Source organism: Heptranchias perlo, chromosome 45, assembly GCF_035084215.1.
Source record: "Heptranchias perlo isolate sHepPer1 chromosome 45, sHepPer1.hap1, whole genome shotgun sequence".
Classification (NCBI taxonomy): domain Eukaryota; kingdom Metazoa; phylum Chordata; class Chondrichthyes; order Hexanchiformes; family Hexanchidae; genus Heptranchias; species Heptranchias perlo.
The window spans coordinates 985,173-1,007,007 of NC_090369.1; the positions used below are offsets into that span (position 1 = coordinate 985,173).

Here is a 21,835-nt window from a genome sequence, read left to right on the forward strand (position 1 = left end):
ACCCTCCGACAGCGTGGCGCCCCCTCAGCACTGCCCCTCTGACAGCGTGGCGCCCCCTCGGCACTGCCCCTCCGACAGCGTGGCGCTCCTTCAGTACTGCCCCTCCGACAGTGGAGTGCTCTGTCAGTACTGACCCTCCGACAGTGGAGTGCTCTGTCAGTACTGACCCTCCGACAGTGGAGTGCTCTGTCAGCACTGCACTGGGAGTGTTAGCCTGGATTAGGTACTCCAGCCGATGGAGTGGGGCTCGTACCCATGACGTTCCGAGTCAGGGTAAGAGTGCTACCCACTGAGCCATGGCTGAACCGTTGAACTGTACCCCAGGAACAATCAATGCCTTTAGGAGAGAGGACGGAGAAATTTGGCTAAAAAAAAATCTGGACATTGCATTCTTTGCATTTCTTTATATAAAGTGGGTCGTGATCACAGCAGAGCTTAGCAGCAAGCCGGCAATGTGGTCTCTTCACCCTCGCCTGATCCAAAGAGTCTGTTAGCCCAGGTAAACTGACTTCTCCAGACCGTCCTCGACCCGGGTGTACTCCAGGTGGGCTGGGTGGTATTCGCTCCGGTACCGGGGGTCCTGCCGGACATACTCCAGGTAATCGGGGGCCCCCGGGCAAATCACGTTGTCGGCCAGGAGGACCGTCCCTTTTCGAAGCAGGTCGCACGTCTGCAGTGTGGGAGGGGTGGGAGGTTAAAGAAATGAGGAACATCGATTTTATTAACCAGGAAGATTTTTCCCCTCTCTCTCCCCCGAAGGCGCTGAGACTGGTCTGCAACGTGGGTGGGCACACAGTGAAAGGCGGCCTCCCTCACACTCACGCAGCTGAGGATTTCAGAAGCCATTTAGGTGGAGGTCATGCCTCAGGAAACCTACCGCCGAAAGCATCTAAATTGCTGGTTAGGAATAAACCATCAACTCAGTTCGAAGAAAAGAAGGAACTTGCATTTCTGCAGCGCCTTTCAGCACCTCAGGATGTCCCAAAAACGCTTGACAGACAATGAAGTACTTTTTTGAAGTGTGGTCACTGATGTAATGTAGGAAACGCAGCAGCCAATTTGCTCACAGCAAGATCCCACAAACAGCGATGAGATAATGACCAGATAATCTATTTTTAGTGATGTTGGTTGAGAGATAAATATTGGCCCCAGGACACCGGGGAGAACTCCCTCCTGCTCTTCTTCAAAATAGAGGCCGTGGGATCTTTTACATCCACCTGAGAGGGGCAGACGGGGCCTCGGTTTAACGTCTCAACCGAAAAACAGCACCTCCGACAGTGCGGCGCTCCCTCAGCGCTGCCCCTCCGACAGTGCGGCGCTCCCTCAGCGCTGCCCCTCCGACAGTGCGGCGCTCCCTCAGTACTGCACTGGGATAGTGGGCCTGGATTATCTGCTCAAATCCCTGGAGTGGGGCTTGAACCCATGATCTTCTAAGTCGGAGGTGAGAGTGACTCCCACTGAGCCATGACTACCCTATTCTTTCCCTTTAAGAGGGAGATGCTTGCTGTTACCTCGAGGAGTTTGGTGTCAGGTACATAGCTATCCTTCCAGTGATCCAGGAAGACAAAATCCAGTTTCTCAACGTCAAACTTTTTCCTGAGCTCCGGAATCAGGTCCCAGGACGACCCCACCAAAAGCTCCACCTGCAATGTAAACGGGATAAATTACTGACCAATTTTTGCAGGGGCGGGGGTGAAGGGAGATTATTTTTTATTTTCTTCCACCCACCATTCCGAAGGCATTGACACTCACTGAGCTACAGTTCTACAGGTGCTTGTGAGAGTCCTCAGACTATTGGACTGCACTGGCGTCATATCTTTGCTAAATTTTCGTCTCGCATGATGTCCGTGCACTCGCCCCCCCTCCCTATCTCTGTAACCTCCTCCAGCCCCTACGACCCTCCCAGATCTCTGCGCTCCTCCAATTCTGGCCTCTTGTCCATCCCCCGATTTCCGTCGCTCCACCATTGGCGGCCGTGCCTCGGCTGCCTCGGCCCTAAGCTCTGAAATTCCCTCCCTAAACCTCTCCGCCTCTCTCTCATCCTTTAAGACACACCTTAAAACCAATTTCTTTGACCAGGCTTTTGGTCACCTGTCCTAATATCTCTTTATGTGGCTCGGTGTCTGATAACCCTCCTGTGAAGCGCCTTGGGACGTTTTCACTATGTTAAAGGTGCTGTATAGACATGAGTTGTTGTTGAGGTGCAAAGCCTGTCTTCTTACCTTATCTTCCACCCCAGCGTGGGCGATAATCTCCTTCGCTACCTTGGCGGTGTCGGCGTTAAACTCCACAGTGTAAAGACGAGCCCCAGGCCGGAGGAGCCTGGCGATGCGCACGGCGGAGTAGCCGCAGTACGTGCCTAATTCCAACACGTTCCCGGGGTTCACATCCAACACGGTCTGATCCAGGAACAAACCTTGAAGGAAATTGTAATAACACTTTTTAAAAGCCGAGCACGATACCTCAGGAGGGTGCTCACAATAAGCAGGAGGAAGTGCTGTTTTACAATTACACTGGTGCTGTTACATATAATACACAAGGTGGCAGCTGTGGCTCAGTGGGTAGTACTGTCGTCTCTGAGTCAGCAAGTTGTGGGTTCAAGCTACCACTCCAGAGATTCGAGCACATAATCCAGGCAAACACTCCCAGTGCAGTACTGAGGGGGCGCCGCCCCGTTGGAGGGGCGGTACTGAGGGAGCGCCGCACCGTCGGAGGGGCGGTACTCAGGGGGCGCCGCACCGTCGGAGGGGCGGTACTGAGGGAGCGCCGCACCGTCGGAGGGGCGGTACTGAGGGAGCGCCGCACCGTCGGAGGGGCGGTACTGAGGGAGCGCCGCACCGTCGGAGGGGCGGTACTGAGGGAGCGCCGCACCGTCGGAGGGGCGGTACTGAGGGAGCGCCGCACCGTCGGAGGGGCGGTACTGAGGGAGCGCCGCACCGTCGGAGGGGCGGTACTCAGGGGGCGCCGCACCGTCGGAGGGGCGGTACTGAGGGAGCGCCGCACCGTCGGAGGGGCGGTACTGAGGGAGCGCCGCACCGTCGGAGGGGCGGTACTGAGGGAGCGCCGCACCGTCGGAGGGGCGGTACTGAGGGAGCGCCGCACCGTCGGAGGGGCGGTACTGAGGGAGCGCCGCACCGTCGGAGGGGCGGTACTGAGGGAGCGCCGCACCGTCGGAGGGGCGGTACTGAGGGAGCGCCGCACCGTCGGAGGGGCGGTACTGAGGGAGCGCCGCACCGTCGGAGGGGCGGTACTGAGGGAGCGCCGCACCGTCGGAGGGGCGGTACTGAGGGAGCGCCGCCCCGTCGGAGGGGCGGTACTGAGGGAGCGCCGCCCCGACGGAGGGGCAGTACTGAGGGAGCGCCGCCCCGTCGGAGGGGCAGTACTGAGGGAGCGTCGCACTGTCGGAGGGGCAGTACTGAGGGAGCGCCGCACTGTCGGAGGGTCAGTACTGAGGGAGCGCCGCACTGTCGGAGGGTCAGTACTGAGGGAGCGCCGCACTGTCGGAGGGTCAGCACTGAGGGAGCGCCGCACTGTCGGAGGGTCAGTACTGAGGGAGCGCCACACTGTCGGAGGGGCGGTACTGAGGGAGCGCCGCACCGTCGGAGGGGCGGTACTGAGGGAGCGCCGCACCGTCGGAGGGGCGGTACTGAGGGAGCGCCGCCCCGTCGGAGGGGCAGTACTGAGGGAGCGCTGCCCCATCGGAGGGGCAGTACTGAGGGAGCGCTCCACTGGCAGAGGTGGTGTTTGTTGGATGAAACATCAAACCGAGACCCCGTCTATCCTCTCAGATGAACATAACATTTCCCAGCCACTACTGGATGAAGAGCAGGGGGAGTTCTCCCCGGTGTCCTGAGCCAATATTTATCCCTCAATCAACATCACTAAAAAAAAAAGGTCATTAACTCATTGCTGTTTGTGGGATCTTGCCGTGTGCAAATTATCTTCCGCGTTTCAACAGTGACTACACTTCAAAAAGTACTTCATTGGCTGTAAAGCACTTTTGGGTGTCCTGAGGTGGTGAAAGGAACTGTATAAAAGCAAGTTATTTCTTTCCTTTCTATTTATTATGTTATAAACATTATTTCCAGGCGGTTCAACCACTGGGAAAGGGGTGGATGAAAGGGGGACAACATTTTTTTAGCGCGAGTTACAGCTCCCTTAAAAAAAAGATGGAATCACGGACCACCCCGACTCGGAGAAGCTTCTGGCACCTCCCCCCTCCCCAAATCACAGGGACCGCTCAGTGCCGTAGTCCCTCCCGACTTCTCTTACGCACGGCTGCGCCTCTGCTTGTGGTGAAACAGCCTTGAAGCGGCTGCAATGTTTGAATAAGCTTTAGTTACACATTGAGATGTGGGATTGGAATGTGCCCCCTTTGGATAAACATGCTTGCACTGGACAGACGGTCACTGAGCGCCCTTAATGTGAGACGTTCGAGTTCCTCAGCGGCTCAATGGCGCACCAGCTCTTGGTCATTTCAAAAATGAGATGAGTGATTAACTGAATCCCTTTGTGTTTAATATGCAGAGAGCGTGAGTAAGACAGACTGAAAGAGACACGTAGGGGTCGATATTAACACTCACCGACAGGTGGGAAAACGGGTTAAAAGTGATAAATCAGGGAACGCGTCAGCAACATGCCGCGTCCTCGTCCGCCGCTGTTTTGTACGATGCGCGGCGTGCCTGTGTCGCGTCTTTGAGAGGCGGGGCACTTCATTATCATATTAAAATCAGGCTCCCACAGTGGCTGCTTTAAATTTAACGGTTGCCTATCAGGTTTCTCAGGGCACGGGAAACCCAGCAGCAAAATGGAGGCAGGAGCAGCCGGTTCCAGCAGGTAAGTGCTTTCTCGAGCACTCCTCGTGGACCGGGAGACGTGCTCTCCCTCCCCCCCACACCCTGCCCCTCAAACAAACCTTTGGCCTGCCATCTGACGATCGGGGGCGATCGACCCTCCCCCGCCAAGCCCTGATCTTTCCCTCCCTCCCTCCCGATTGCCGGGCTCTGAGCACCCCCCACCCACACCAAGCCCCGGTCTCTCCCGATCGCCAGCGTTAAAGGCACTGTATAAATGCAAACTGCTTGTTGTTGTCACCTTACCCTTTTCATCACCGATGTTCATGGCCCACTCGACGCTGTTGCAGAATCTGTCGATGGTGTCCACCACGCTCTGTGGGTCACCGCGGGTCGCCATCTCTCGGACGTACTTCAGCATCCGCTCCGGCTGGGAGCTGCGGGTCAGCCAGTCGCGCAGATGCAGGTAGATCCAGTCGTGCCACAGGAGAACCAGCCACCTGTTGCCCTGGGCCAAGAATGGAATCAGCTTAAAGACAAGTAGATAGATGATGACGGTCGCAGTTGCTGCATACAGAACGAACATCATCTGTAATTGAATTAATAAACGAATTCGCAGTTAATACAACTTGCATTTACCCAGCACCTTTAACATAGTAAAAACATCCCAAGGCACTGCACAGGAGCGTAAATCAGTCAATAATTGACACCGAGCCACATAAGGAAATATTAGGACAGGTGATCAGAAGCTTGGTTAAAGAGGTAAGTTTTTAAGGAGTCTTAAAGGATGAGAGAGAGGCGGAGAGGTTTAGGGAGGGAATTCCAGAGCTTAGAGCCGAGGCAGCTGAGGGCACGGCCGCCAATGGTGGAGCGATGGGAATCGGGGATGCGCAAGAGGCCAGAAATGGAGGGGCAGTACTGAGGGAGCGCTGCACTGTTGGAGGTGCTGCCTTTCGGATGAGACATTAAACCGAGACCCCATCTTCCCTCTCAGGTGGATGTAAAGATCGCACAGCCACTAGTGGAAGAATATTTTTCCCTCAACCAAATTGTGCGCAAATTGGCTGCCGCATTTCCTACATTACAACATTACAACAGTGACTACATTACAACACTTCAGAAGTACTTCACTGGCTGTAAAACGCTTCAGGACGTCCTGAAATGCAAGTTCTTTCTTCAGTAAAAAAAAATTCCTGAAAGCACAAAGGTCAGAAGCCAGTTTCTCAAGTTTCTCAATCTCCCTCGCCTTTTGAGTGCAACCTGACTCTAGCTAGCATTAAACAAACTCTCAATTCATGTTTTACAAATAGAAATAAAAAGAAAGGTTGTCAGATTCTGGCCCTTTACTTCCAAATGAATTTTCCCTTTCAGCTGTCCTTTGAAGGAAGAGCTTGGCTTAACAATTTCTAAATCCCAGTTATCGAGTGCTTGTTCAGATTTGAACCTCTCTCTCGCAGACCAGCTCACAGCCACCAGAGCTTTTCAAAAGCTAGCAGCCAATTGAAGTTAAGCACAAGCAGTTAAAACGGCAGAGATTATACGCGTCATCATACCACTTCCACCGACGGCTGCATGAAAACTGTCGCCAACAACATGAATTATGAGCAAGTGGGAGGTTCAGTTATGAAGAGAATTAGTACATCATTAACTTGGAGGACCTGCAGTTGGCCCCGGTGATTCTGGTGTAAGGGAAGGAAGAGACAGAGTGGGGGGGGGGGGGAACAATCAGCCAGTGTTCCTGTTTCTGATCATTATGCAGGGAGCATCGGTGCAAAGTGTACGTGTATCGCAACTGAACCAGATCTCATCCTCACCGTTCACACACACACACTCTCTCTCACACACACATTCCAACAGAAATCACTGCACAGTGATCAAGAGCAGGACCCTCACACTGTCACTCAGTAACCCCTCTCCCCCCAGCACCCTGTGTTACTGACTGTATCTCTACTGATGTTAATCCCTCTCCCTCACACTGTCACTCAGTAACCCCTCTCCCCCCAGCGCCCTGTGTTACTGACTGTATCTCTACTGATGTTAATCTCTCTCCCTCACACTGTCACTCAGTAACCCCTCTCCCCCAGCGCCCTGTGTTACTGACTGTATCTCTACTGATGTTAATCCCTCTCCCTCACACTGTCACTCAGTAACCCCTCTCCCCCAGCGCCCTGTGTTACTGACTGTATCTCTACTGATGTTAATCCCTCTCCCTCACACTGTCACTCAGTAACCCCTCTCCCCCAGCGCCCTGTGTTACTGACTGTATCTCTACTGATGTTAATCCCTCTCCCTCACACTGTCACTCAGTAACCCCTCTCCCCCAGCGCCCTGTGTTACTGACTGTATCTCTACTGATGTTAATCCCTCTCCCTCACACTGTCTCTCAGTAACCCCTCTCCCCCCAGCGCCCTGTGTTACTGACTGTATCTCTACTGATGTTAATCCCTCTCCCTCACACTGTCACTCAGTAACCCCTCTCCCCCCAGCGCCCTGTGTTACTGACTGTATCTCTACTGATGTTAATCCCTCTCCCTCACACTGTCACTCAGTAACCCCTCTCCCCCAGCGCCCTGTGTTACTGACTGTATCTCCACTGATGTTAATCCCCCTCCCTCACACTGTCACTCAGTAACCCCTCTCCCCCCAGCGCCCTGTGTTACTGACTGTATCTCTACTGATGTTAATCCCCCTCCCTCACACTGTCTCTCAGTAACCCCTCTCCCCCAGCGCCCTGTGTTACTGACTGTATGTCTACTGATGTTAATCCCTCTCCCTCACACTGTCACTCAGTAACCCCTCTCCCCCCAGCGCCCTGTGTTACTGACTGTATCTCTACTGATGTTAATCCCTCTCCCTCACACTGTCACTCAGTAACCCCTCTCCCCCCAGTGCCCTGTGTTACTGACTGTATCTCTACTGATGTTAATCCCTCTCCCTCACACTGTCTCTCAGTAACCCCTCTCCCCCCAGCGCCCTGTGTTACTGACTGTATCTCTACTGATGTTAATCCCTCTCCCTCACACTGTCTCTCAGTAACCCCTCTCCCTCCAGCGCCCTGTGTTACTGACTGTATCTCTACTGATGTTAATCCCTCTCCCTCACACTGTCTCTCAGTAACCCCTCCCTCCAGCGCCTTGTGTTACTGACTGTATCTCTACTGATGTTAATCCCTCTCCCTCACACTGTCTCTCAGTAACCCCTCCCTCCAGCGCCTTGTGTTACTGACTGTATCTCTACTGATGTTAATCCCTCTCCCTCACACTGTCACTCAGTAACCCCTCTCCCCCAGCGCCCTGTGTTACTGACTGTATCTCTACTGATGTTAATCCCTCTCCCTCACACTGTCACTCAGTAACCCCTCCCTCCAGCGCCTTGTGTTACTGACTGTATCTCTACTCATTAACTAACTTGATAGAATTTTTTGATGAGGTGTCAGAAGGTAGATGAGGGCAAAAGCAGTTGATGTGGTGTATATGGGCTTTCAAAAGGCGTTTGATAACGTACCGCATGGTAGGCTGATCATCAAGATTGCGGCCATGGAATAAAGGGGGCAGTAGCAACATGGATATAGAATTGGCTAAGTGACACGAAACACAGAGTAGTGGTGAACGGTTGTTTTTCGGACTGGAGGGAGGTGTACAGTGGTGCTCCCCAGGGGTCGGTGCTGGGACCACTGCTTTTCTTGATATACATTAATGACTTGGACTTGGGTGTACTGGGCACAATTTCAAAATTTGCAGATGACATGAAACTTGGAAGTGTAGTGAACAATGAGGAGGATAGTGATAGACTTCAAGAGGATATCGACAGGCTGGTGGCATGGGCAGACACGTGGCAGATGAAATTTAACGCAGAAAAATGCGATATGATCCATTTCGGTAGGAAGAACGAGGAGAGGCAGAATAAACTAGAGGGCACAATTCTAAAAGGGGGTACAGGAACAGAGAGATCTGGGGGTATATGTACACAAATCGTTGAAGGTGACAGGGCAGGTTGAGAAAGCGGTTAAAAAAGCAGACGGGATCCTGGGCTTTATAAATAGAGGCATAGAGTTCAAAAGTCAAGATGAACCTTTATAAAAAATTGGTTCAGCCAATACAGGAGTATTGTGTCCAGTTCTAGGCACCGCACTTTAGGAAAGATGTGAAGGCCTTAGGGAGGGTGCAGAAGAGATTTACTAGAATGATTCCAGGGATGAGGGACTTTAGTTACATGGATAGACTGGAGAAGCTGGGGTTGTTCTCCTTGGAACAGAGAAGGTTGCGAAGAGATTTGATAGAGGTATTCAAAATCATGACGAGTCTAGACAAAGTGGAGAGAAACTGTTCCCATTGGCGGAAGGGTCAAGAACCAGAGGACATAGATTTAAGGTGATTGGCAAAAGAACCAAAGGTGACATGAGGAAAAACTTTCTTTTACGCAGCGAGTGGTTAGGATCTGGAATGCACTGCCCGAGGGGGTGGTGGAGGCAGATTCAATCATGGCCTTCAAAAGGGAACTGGATAAGTACTTGAAAAGTAAAACATTTGCAGGGCTACGGGGATCGAGCGGGAGATTGCGACTAGCTGGGTTGCTCTTGCATAGAGCCAGCGCGGACTCGATGGGCCGAATGGCCTCCTTCCGTGTTGTAACCTTTCGATGATGTTCATCTTGCTCCCTCACACTGTCACTCAGTAACCCCTCTCCCCCAGCGCCCTGTGTTACTGACTGTATCTCTACTGATGTTAATCCCTCTCCCTCACACTGTCACTCAGTAACCCCTCTCCCCCAGCGCCCTGTGTTACTGACTGTATCTCTACTGATGTTAATCCCTCTCCCTCACACTGTCTCTCAGTAACCCCTCTCCCCCAGCGCCCTGTGTTACTGACTGTATCTCTACTGATGTTAATCCCTCTCCCTCACACTGTCTCTCAGTAACCCCTCTCCCCCAGCGCCCTGTGTTACTGACTGTATCTCTACTGATGTTATTCCCTCTCCCTCACACTGTCTCTCAGTAACCCCTCTCCCCCCAGCGCCCTGTGTTACTGACTGTATCTCTACTGATGTTAATCCCTCTCCCTCACACTGTCACTCAGTAACCCCTCTCCCCCAGCGCCCTGTGTTACTGACTGTATCTCTATTGATGTTAATCCCTCTCCCTCACACTGTCTCTCAGTAACCCCTCTCCCCCAGCGCCCTGTGTTACTGACTGTATCTCTACTGATGTTAATCCCTCTCCCTCACACTGTCTCTCAGTAACCCCTCTCCCCCCAGCGTCCTGTGTTACTGACTGTATCTCTACTGATGTTAATCCCTCTCCCTCACACTGTCACTCAGTAACCCCTCTCCCCCAGCGCTGTGTTACTGACTGTATCTCTACTGATGTTATTCCCTCTCCCTCACACTGTCTCTCAGTAACCCCTCTCCCCCCAGCGCCCTGTGTTACTGACTGTATCTCTACTGATGTTAATCCCTCTCCCTCACACTGTCACTCAGTAACCCCTCTCCCCCAGCGCCCTGTGTTACTGACTGTATCTCTATTGATGTTAATCCCTCTCCCTCACACTATCACTCAATAACCCCTCCCTCCAGCGCCCTGTGTTACTGACTGTATCTCTACTGATGTTAAATCAGTTGTGACATGATGCAATGCTGTGTTTCTGCCTCGCTGCTGAGGACACCGTCAAACAAATAGCTTAGGAATCATTTTGAGTTTAAAAAAACACAGGAAATGAATCCTGAATAATGAAAAGGTTCACACTGACGAATTTCCCACTTCGTCAGAGATAACACATCAAAGAAAGATAGATTCACGGACAGCTTGTATCGAGAAATATCCAGCATGAATATTAATGGCCCTGCCAGAGAAAGCAATTTCTTTTAACTATTTGTAAATGTCACAGGAATTGTTCGGCACTGTTCCTTGCTCCAGGGAAGGACATTCGAGAACTTACCATTATTGCTCAGCCATTAGATCCATCGCCCAGTGTGGTACTGAGCTGTAGGCCACCGCGGTCCAAGCTTCCATCATAGGAGCAGTACGAGGCCATTCAGCCCCTCGAGCCTGTTGCACAGGAACAGGAGGCCATTCAGCCCCTTGAACCTTTACACAGCAACAGGAGGCCATTCAGCCCCTCAAGCCTGTTCGGAGGGGGCCATTCAGCCCCTCAAGCCTGTTACACAGGAACAGAAGGCAATTCAGCCTGTTCGGAGGAAGCCATTCAGCCCGCCAAGCCTGCTCTGCCATTCAATTTGATCATGGCTGATCTTTAACTCGACTCCATTTGCCCGCCCTTGCTCCATTGCCCTTGATACCTTTACCCAACAAAAATCAGTCTTGAAAGCTCCAACTGACCCCCAGCAGACACAGCTTTTTGGGGTGAGAGTTCCAGATTTCCACTCCCCTTTGTGTGAAAAACTGCTTCCTGGTTTCACTCCTGAACAGCCTGGCTCTAATTTTATTGTGCCCCCTTGTTTTTGATTCCCCCCCACCAGAGGCATTAGTTTCTCCGTAACTACCCTATCGAATCCTTTTAACATTTTAAGCACCTTGATAGGATCACCCCTCAACCATCTATACTCAAGGGAATACAAGTCTAGTCCACACAACCTGTCCTCATAAATTAACCTTCTAAGCTCCAGTATCATTCTGGTGAACCTGTGCTGCACCCACTCCATGGCCAATATAACCTTCCTGAGAGGCGGTGCCCAGAACTGAACGCAGCACTATAAATGGGGTCTGACCAGGGCTCTGTACAACTGATGCATTAGATAAAAGGTTCGTCACAAATGAACATTCACTACACACGCAGACAAACAAAAACCCCTACCACACAGCGAGTCTGCAATTTGAGGAGACAGATGTCTGTTGTTGGGATTAGGCAGTACAAGGAGCTTTTCATGGCTAAGATAGGTAAGGAGGATAATACCAGGCAGTTACTGTAATGGTACAATCTGCTTCATTCTCTGGAGGTGAAAAGAGTTCAAAAGGGAAAACACCTCATCTCAAGGGAACCAGTATCCTCTTGTCCTACGCACGCTATTTAACTATTCCGGATTTACCTTTTCTCATACTGTTTTCTATCTTATATCCCTCTATTCAATCACCTCTCAGAGACCTCCTTTCAAGGCTGAAAAGCAAGGTTTTCTCCTGTCTGTTCCCAAAACTCAGGAACTCTCCGAGATCTGTGCGCTCCTCCAATTCTGGCCTCTTGTGCATGCCCCGATTTCCATCTCTCCACCATTGGCGGCCGTGCCTTCAGCTGCCTCGGCCCTAAACTCTGGAATTCCCTCCCTAAACATCTCTACCTCTCTCTCCTCCTTTAAGACCCTTCTTAAAACCAACTCTTTGACCAAGCTTTTGGTCACCTGTCCTAATATCTCCTTATGTGGCTCGGTGTCAAATTTTTGTTTGATAATCGCTCCTGTGAAGCGCTTTGGGAAGTTTTACGACTGGGAAGTTGAAGGCGCTATATAAATGCAAGTTGTTGTTATTATTGATCAGCCTCATACCTCTTCGCGCTACCTCCAGCGCTTAAATGTCAGAATTGGACACCATATTCAAGGTGGGGTCTGAATACAGCATTGTACAGTTCGATCATTGTTGTACTGCTTTGACTATGGATGTTCACCACCCCAGTGAATTTGTTGATTGCTGCTGTGCATTGGTCGGACACGTTGAGCATTCAGTCCACTAAGGCTCTTGGGTCTCTTTTCACCTCGTCCTTTGCTATTTCGGCACCAGACATGGGGCACATGCTTTGCTCATTTTTCCTTCCTTTACACACAGTCTGCATCGAATTCCATTGTTCCGGCCACTGGCTTATTTTGTCTGACTGACTCATTCTGTAATTTTCGAAGAGCCTCCTATCTCTCCTCCTTTAAGAAGCTCCTTAAAGCCCACTTCTTTGAGCAACTCCAGGTCACCTTCCTTTGGCTTGGCGTCCATTTTGATGAAGATCCTTGGGCTGTTAAAGGCGCTTTATCAATGCTGTGAGGAGTACAGGGAAAGGCAACTAGCTCCTTCCATTGAGAGCATGCAATGGATCTGGGAGGAGGAGGGGGGGAAAAACACCCATGAAAGGGATGAAACTAGTTGGTCCTTCCTCTCAGCTCCATGCAAATGGCGGACCGCCTCAGCCCGTCCGTCTGTGATGGACAGAAGCAGTGACCAATCGGCAGCGCCGCTCTGTGCCCGCCCTGTCCAATGGGACGAAGCAGCCGCCTGTCCATCACGGTCGGGTGGGCGGGCGCTTTCCTCCCGATGAGGTTTTAGGGCGTGCGGACCAATGGGAGTTTGGTATTGCGGAAAGGGGGCGGGCTCTTGGAGTTGGCGCCTTTTTCCCCCTCCTCTCCCCCCCCCCCCCCAACGAGGCGCGTGCCGTCGGGACCAACCGAACCGGTCGCCATTTTGAGATGGCGACAGAAGATTGGGGAGGAGGAACGAAAGGCTTTTCCTAGAGCACTAAAGCAGCTTACTTGGAAGCAGTGGAAGAAAAGTACAGGAAATAACAAATGTAAGAAGATATTTTACCACAGAAAATGGAGGATGGTGAAGATAACATGCCTTAATCTTCAGCACAGTCTTCATCAACTGGCCGCACTCTTTTTTATCCCCACTCCAAATTTACTCCCCTTTAGGGCACTGGCTCTGGGATATGGGGTGGCACAGATGCTGGCTGCCTTCCAGTACCTGATCGGAGTAACCAGTTGTGACGGTTGGTATCAGACGGATATTCGGCCATGGAGGCCATCACAGCAGAGCCTGATTCTGTCCTTGCTTCCCCCCCCACCCCACACACCCACACTTTTCCAGCAGGGATCACTGGACTGTGATAAGGAGCAGGAAAGCATAGCTCCCTGAGACTATTGTAGAATTAATCCCTCTCGCCCGCCGTGGCTGAGACCAGCTAACTCAGCCCAGAGTGGGAATGGTACCTGCAACCTTCCTGGTCCGTGGAGCTCAGTACCACACTGGGCGTGGGCCACTTACTACTAAAGCATTGTCGTGCCATGATGAATGTGATGATGTGTTTCACACCATGTAGTTTTGTGCTTTGGCATCTATAGAGGAAAGATTTGCCAAATGTGCTTTTTTAATTTCCCCTTAAGGTATTAGCCCTTTATGGATATTGTTCCTGTTAGCTGGAAGATTTTTGTATAACATGCAAAAGTTCTGGGATGTCTACCTGATGTATAGCACGAAATCAAAGACTGCAGTTATACTGCCATTTTGGACTGTGTTTCAGGTGCATATTGATGTGAAAATGCCAGCATTGCTCTGGGGTCAGGCCCGGTGCTGATTTGACTCTGGAATCCATTAAGCCAGGGATTGTCCGTACTACAGCCCGTGGGCTATTTCCATTGCACGAACCCCAGGCAATTCAGTTCGATTTGTGCTTGTACATTTCCTCCTCACTGGTTTGTCCTGTTTGGATTTAATGGGTCTGCAAAGAATGAAAGGACTTGCATTTCTTTAGCGCCTTTCGTGACCTCAGGATGTCCCAAAGCGCTTTACAGCCAATTAAGTATTTTTGAAGTGTGGCCACTGTTATAATGAAGGAAACGGAGCAGCCAATTTGCGCACAGCAAGATCCCACAAACAGCAATGTGATAATGACCAGATCATCTGTTTTTAGTGATGTTGGTTGAGGGATAAATATTGGCCCCAGGACCCCGGGGAGAATTCCCCTGCTCTTCCTCGAAATAATGCCGTAGGATCTTTTATATCCACTTGAGAGGGCAGACGGGGCCTTGGTTTAAAGTCCCCTCCGACAGCGCGGCCCCTCCGACAGCGCGGCCCCTCCGACAGCGCGGCCCCTCCGACAGCGCGGCCCCTCCGACAGCGCGGCCCCTCCGACAGCGCGGCCCCTCCGACAGCGCGGCCCCTCCCACAGCGCAGCCCCTCCGACAGCGCGGCGCTCCCTCAGCGCGGCCCCTCCGACAGCGCGGCACTCCTTCACTACTGGACCGGATGTATCAGCCCTGATTTGTGCTCAAGTCTCTGAAGTGGGACTTGAACCCACAACCTTCTGCCTCTGAGGCGAGAGTGCAGCCTCTGAGGCAAGCTGACACATTCAGAGTGATTTTTGGTGGAAGCCGCTGTCACTGTGTCAAAAGGGGTGAGGGGAAAAGCCAGAGAACTGGCTATGGGAGGGACTGCCCGTAGTATGGGAATACTGCTCTGGTTGCGTTCAGTAGAAGTCATCTGACAGAGCAGAACTGAAAAATGTTGTAAGGACTTGCACAACACCAGGTTATAGACTATAACCTGGTGTTGTGCAAGTCCTTACATTTGTCCACCCCAGTCCATCACCGGCATCTCTACATCATGGGAAAAATGTTGTGCGAGTGGAGCAATACCAGGTCTCTGCCAGACGAGGGGGTGATCTCCTCTTTCCAGAGCTTACTACCCATGGCAGAAATTCTAAAAAAAGAACAGCATGTTTCCAGCATGTGAAAGAGAAAAGGCAGGTCATTGTTCCAGGAGATCTAATCGAGGAGTTTAAAATGTTAAAAGGATTCGATAGGGTAGATCGAAAGAAACTATTTCCTCTGGTGGGGGAATCCAGAACAAGGGAAAATAACCTTAAAATTAGAGCCAGGTCATTCAGGAGCAAAATCAGGAAGCATTTTTACACACAAAGGGGAGTGGAAATCTGGAACTCTCTTCCCCAAAAAGCTGTGTCTGCTGGGGGTCAATTGGAGCTTTCAGGACTGAGATAGATAGATAGGGTATCACGGGATTTAGATCAAAAGTAGATAAATGGAGTCGAGGTACAGATCAGCCATGATCTAATTGAATGGCGGAATAGGCTTGAGGGGCTGAATGGCCACCTGTTCCCAGCCTTCGTCATGCCTTGTCACTGATACGGTCGAAACCCAAAACACGAACCTGTTTTTTGTCTTTACAGATAGTGATGGACCTGCTGTTTTCATTTTATAATACATATGGCACAGAGTTGTTACTACAGCAATACAACTCCGGGCAAACGATGTAAAATGGTTGTTGTAAAGGATCTGCACATTGCAATGGTAGCAGATGGTCCTTAAATTGTAACAACACAAACTTTCTACCAGCTCAGGCGTAATGTAAGTTACGTACAGAAGAAAAGCTATTATAACCGTGTCTTAATCCCTGTCTTGTGCATGGGGTGGAGGCATGGTATTGTCTGTGCAGGCCAGAGGCCATAGTTGATTGATGGAACTGTGAGCATGGTTGAATATTCTGAAGCTTTGCTGCATTGCGCTTAGGGATCAGAGAATATTCATACAGAACTTTTCCCCGGGGCATTAAACAGGTTTTTTTTTATTCGTTCATGGGATGTGGGCGTCACTGGCGAGGCAGGCATTTATTGCCCATCCCTAAGGGTGGGGTAGAATCCATGCCTGTACGGTCTGTGGAAGGACTGGGTTTAATGGGCAAAATACAGTTTTCTCATTCTGTGCTTTTATATGTTCTAACAGCGGAAACATTCCCACTCTGAAGGCAATGGGGGAATTGAGCGACATTGAAGAAATCTCACACATCAAAAGCCTTTAAAGCTGAGAGGGGGGCCTAATAGATGTCCATAAGATATATTAAACTAGAGTATATAGAACAGGTAAATCCAGAACACCACTTCATGGTAAGCTGTGACAGTAGGACAAGGGTGCACAGGTTCAAACTGGTGAAAGGCAAATCTGGGATTGATCAGGAAGAATTTCATGGCACAGAGGTGATCAAAACATACATTGAGCTTCCAGGCAGGATAGTGGAGGTGAAAACATTTATTACAAAAAAGATTCACTAGGATGATACCAGAACTGAGAGGTTATAACTATCACGAAAAGTTGAATAGGCTGGGGCTCTTTTCTCTAGAAAAGAGAAGGCTGAGGGATGACCTGATAGAGGTCCTTAAGATTATGAAGGGGGTTTGATAGGGTAGATAGAGAGAATCTGTTTCCACTTGTGGGGGAGACCAAAACTAGGGGCCATAAATATAAGATAGTCACTAATAAATGCAATAGGGAATTCAGGAGAAACTTCTTTACCCAGAGAGTGGTGAGAATGTGGAACTCGCTACTGCAAGGAGTAGTTGAGGTGAATAACAGAGATGCATTTAAGGGGAAGCTGGATAAACACATGAGGGAGAAAGGAATAGATGGATATGCTGATAGGATGAGATGAAGAGAGGTGGGAGGAAGCTCGTGTGGAGCATAAACACATGCATGGACCAGTAAGGCCGAATGGCCTGTTTCTGTGCTGTACATTCTATGTAATTCTATGTAATTATTTAAGTAGAGGTTGGATGATGTGATGAACTGTAAGGTTTTCCCTTTAGGGTAAAGCAAGTAAGAGGGCCGCCGGATGCTTTCCCCATCTTTATATATATATATATATATATATTCTATCTATCTATATATTAATCATGTGATCTTCCTGACTGCACGAATAGAAATGTCACACCTCAGACTTCCTTGCGGTCTTTCTCAGTGAAGCTGATAGTTATGGGATGTTCATGCTGTGGCGACGCTTTCACTAGGAACTGGTTTAGGATTTTTTTTTGCGTTCACTTAAGAGGTATATAACTGTGAGAGGCTGACTTTCATCCCATCAATCTGGGATGGATTCCAACACAGTTCCCAGAGGTGAAAATTAAGTGTTCTAACTGTACTGTGCCATCTCTAGGCTGCTAATTGTGTGCAACAATATCACTTCCTTCATTTAACAGTGAGCAAGGTTCCGTTTAGCTTTCTTACATTTATTTTTAAAACTTATTTTTCTACTCATCAAGGTAAGAAATATAAGAGCAGGGAAATGGAACACTTTTAATTTTAAGTGATCTGCTGTCCCATCAAACACTCCCAGGGCAGGTACAGGGTTAGATACAGAGTAAAGCTCCCTCGACACTGTCCCATCAAACACTCCCAGGGCAGGTACAGGGTTAGATACAGAGTAAAGCTCCCTCTACACTGTCCCATCAAACACTCCCAGGGCAGGTACAGGGATAGATACAGAGTAAAGCTCCCTCTACACTGTCCCATCAAACACTCCCAGGGCAGGTACAGGGTTAGATACAGAGTAAAGCTCCCTCTGCACTGTCCCATCAAACACTCCCAGGGCAGGTACAGGGATAGATACAGAGTAAAGCTCCCTCTACACTGTCCCATCAAACACTCCCATTAAACACATGTATAATGCAAGAGTAAAGCATTTAATATTAACTCTTGGATGACCTCAGGAACTTGACACAACACTCAGTTTACTCACTAACAATAACCTCACTTAACTACATCAGTAATCCTATGGTTACTAGCGATAGTAAAGTTCAGTATTGGTAAAATAACCAATCCTCACCATAAATCAACAAAATCAATATCTCACATTATCACATCATTAGGTGGATTTAACATAGTATTACAGTATTAAGATTCAATTTCAAACCCTTTAGCGCATATGTATCAGAGTTCAAAGTAGCATTTCAGGTTAAGTCCCTAATTTTTATTTTCAATTGTAAAAATGATGATCCCTTTCACTTAATCACAGATTAGCAGCAATATTGAGCAGTTGAGTTAGTTTCAATAATACACAGATTCGGCTTTCATTCCTGACGGTCTTCCCACTTATTTTTCTCTCAGGCCCTCCCAAAATCTTCATTATGCTATTAAAGCCTATAAGATCTCCTTTCTTCTTTTAAAAACTTCCTTTAGGTGAAAGTTGTTCAAATTTTAATATCTTAAGCTACTACAATTGAACATCACTTAAGGCAGCCTGACTAGCATTAGCAAGCAAATACATTGTTTTTTTTAAAAGAGACAATTCAGCTAGTTGAGACATGAAGAAATTGTAACTGTCAAGTTCACTTTATCTGCATAAACTTTTCACCCGTACATTCTCAGCTTAATTGTGCAGAAAACAAAACTCTTTTTGTTTCATTTATTTTTCTAGTTCGTCATTCTTGATGATACAGTTTCAGCGTTGTCTGCACTATGACACCAATATTAACAAAAGTATTAACTGTGAAAGAACCAACCTTCTAATTCAACCTCCAGTTTGAGCATCTTGTCCAGTAAGTTTGTTAGTCACGGTATAAACTTGCTGAGCATTCATGGAGCGATTTGCTTTTAATTTAAATTTATTTTCAGGTTCCCTAACACAATAAAAGACGGGCAAGGTATTTTCTAATATATGAGATCTCTGGACCGCCCCCCCCCCAAGCAACCTACATCAGCCCTCTGATCTACGACCTATGAACTTTGAAAATTTAAGCTTAGCATCACCTAGAGCTCCGACCTTTTGTGAATCCGAAACTGGTTGCCATGCTGGCTACCCTAGCACTAACCAAGCACTGCTTCCTAATTTATCTCGTCTCCACTTTGACCATTGATATCCTGTATCCCTGGGCTTTATCCGTCTTACCTAGGTTTCTGAATTTGAACAAAACAGCTGTGCACCTGCCTCCGTCTGTGCTGCTGTAACAGAAGTCTGAGAGCAACCTGGATTTATTTGGCCTTTGAATCATCTAACCCTCCAGGGATGCTCGTCATTTCCATTTGCTGTCGTTCCCCCTCACAGCCAGGCTGTTTGTTTTTAATTGATTCTGTGGGAAGTTCTCCAAGGGAGCTTCCATCTCCTGCCACACTGTGGCGTAACATGCTTGCTAAGAGCAATTACTCCAATGCACTGCATTAGTCAAGTACCTAAAACACTGAGGCTTGAAACACTGGACCTTATAATCAGGGTCACTAGCTTACCCTGACTGAATTTGTCACATTCAGCTTCTGTTACATGAGACAGTGTTTTGGGGATTGTGTTCATGAAGTTGCCCATTTTTCAGTGAAAACCAGCGGCCTTGCATGTAATTTATCGAATAGATTTGTTGATCTAGTACTTTACATCGCTACCAAAATCTATACTTGTCAGATTTTTCTAGGGTTTTTATACTTGCCTGCGTCAGTGTATTTGCTTGATGCCATTAAAGAAAATAGTTTATGATGTAGTTTCAGTGTTCTGTCACCGCGCTGTACTTTTTCCTAAAACAAATAAATTGATGACTCAAAAACAAAAATCGCTGTAAACATACAGCAAGTCAGTCAGCATCCAAAGGAAAAGTTACATTATCTGCTCCTGATCGCCATCCAGTGACTTCTGCTGAAAAGTGCTTGTGTGTGGACATCAGGCGAGGATAGGATCCGGTCAGCGGTGACCCCCTCCCCCCCCATATCCTGCCGACACTCACTGTCCAGGTTCACACATGGTTATTTGGGTGAGGTATGTGAGAGGAGGGGTGGTGTTGGAAATTGTACTCTGGTAAAAGTCAGGACCTTTGGAGGGGTGGGTAGAAAATCTTAGTATTAAAAGATGGAGGGAGGTAAATGCAGAAAGTGATGGAGTGGAAGAATAATGAAACTGATTCACAAGTGTATGGTGTAACTTAATCTTGTCTGATAGTGGGAAACGTCATATCTTGCAGGTAGAACACTGTAATTCAATCAAGAAAGGGCCAACAGCATCACCAATCAAGGGAGTGAAGTGAGGGCACTTTACAAACGCCAGTACAACCCAGAGACTGAACAACTGCGTTCAACCTACTTGTAGGCAGGTAAATGTTTCAAAATGAAGACTGCAGGAGGTGATAGCTCTTAATGTACAAGTTATGTTAGCAGAAGGAAGTAACAACAAGCAGGGGCTCTTGTTGCATGGTTAGTAGCTGTATGGGCTCAGCCGGTGTCCGATTCACCCCAACTCCAGAGTTTTGATGAGATACCCTGATCTAGAAAGGGGGAAAAATTGACCTGTTCCCTGTCTCGCTGTATAGTGTAAACTAAACCCAGCTCTGTTTGATTGGTGGGTTTGTAATCTGTCTAAGTGTAATAAATATTTGCATTTATATAGCACCCGATCAGCTCCAAACATGTCAAAACACTTGACAATGAATTTACTTTTTGAAGTGCGGTGACTATTATGTAGTCAAACTAAACGCAGCTCTGCTCGTATCGATGATTTTGCGGTCTGTCTTGCTATTTCTCCCTCTCCTGTACCCCCTATCCCAAATTAAGCCATTACCCTGTCCAGTTTTGAACAGGACAGTCCGAATTTTGAGGAGACTGTCTGGAACTTTCTAAATTTTAACGTGAACACCAAAAGTCTTGTTTTCTTTTAACATGTCTGTCCTTATGACGTGCAGGCATTAATTATTAAGCGTGCTAAGCCTTTAAATTGATTTTCATGACTGGCAAAACATCAGCACATAAGCTATAATCTTTACCCACCCCACATACCAATCCTTTGGCAAAAGGCAGCAACCCTTCTACCCCAAATAAGACCCCCTGATTGCTGATGCTAATATAAACAAAAAACATGGCATCAGAGTGGATGATGTGATGTTCTCAGTAAATTGTGGCTTGCAAGCACAGAATTAGCTTCCATTTCTGGGTTTAATTTGCCTTAATCCGGTGCGGGTTTAACCTCCCTTTTAAGATTTTTCCCTTTTCTTTTAAGAATTTGATAAACTACCACATTGTAGACTTATTCGGAAAATAAAAGCATATGGGATAAAAGGGACTGTGGTATCTTAGGTGCATAATTGGCTGAGAGCTAGGAGGCAGAGTGAACGGATGTTTTTCTGACTGGAGAGAAGTATGCAGTGGGGTCCCCAGGGGTCAGTATTCGGATAGTCAGTAGAGATAAATCACCTGGACTTGGGTATAGAGGAGTACAGTTTTGAACTTTCAAAAGGGAGAAACTATTTCCTCTGGCAAGTGGGTCGGTAACCAGAGGTCATAGATTTAAAATAATTGGCAAAAGAATTAGAGGGGAAATTTTTTTCACAACACAGGGTTGTCCAGATGTGGATCGCACTACCTGAAAGGGCATTGGAACTTTCAAAAAGCACTGGACGTATTTTGCAGGGTTGCTGGGGTGTGGGACTAAATCGGCCAGTTTCTTTCAAAGGGCCGGCACAGGCGCGAAGGGCCGAGCGGCCGCCTCCTGTGATTCTGAACGAGCTGCAGTGACCTCATCCCTGCTTTTATGGATTGTGCCTTGTGTCAATCAGCAAGCTGCGGGCGAAGCGGGGGCT

General features: G+C 48.7%; 1 protein-coding gene across 7 annotated transcripts; it reads right to left on the bottom strand.

Moving 5' to 3' along the window:
• Positions 1 to 389: 389 nt before the first annotated feature.
• On the bottom strand, positions 390 to 12,888 carry LOC137306847 (catechol O-methyltransferase A-like). 7 transcript variants are annotated; one of them, XM_067976247.1, is made up of 5 exons: positions 12,285 to 12,888; positions 5,100 to 5,382; positions 2,223 to 2,416; positions 1,512 to 1,643; positions 390 to 670 (listed from the first exon to the last, which is right to left on the bottom strand). In XM_067976247.1, exons 2-5 carry the CDS (start codon positions 5,380 to 5,382, stop codon positions 491 to 493), a joined length of 789 nt encoding a protein of 262 aa, XP_067832348.1. In that variant the 5' UTR covers positions 12,285 to 12,888; the 3' UTR covers positions 390 to 490. The 7 variants fall into 7 exon arrangements, with proteins under 7 accessions (XP_067832348.1, XP_067832352.1, XP_067832346.1 ...); XM_067976251.1 differs by lacking the exon at positions 12,285 to 12,888 and adding an exon at positions 6,452 to 6,471; XM_067976245.1 differs by lacking the exon at positions 12,285 to 12,888 and adding an exon at positions 6,347 to 6,445.
• Between the last annotated feature and the right edge of the window lie 8,947 nt (positions 12,889 to 21,835).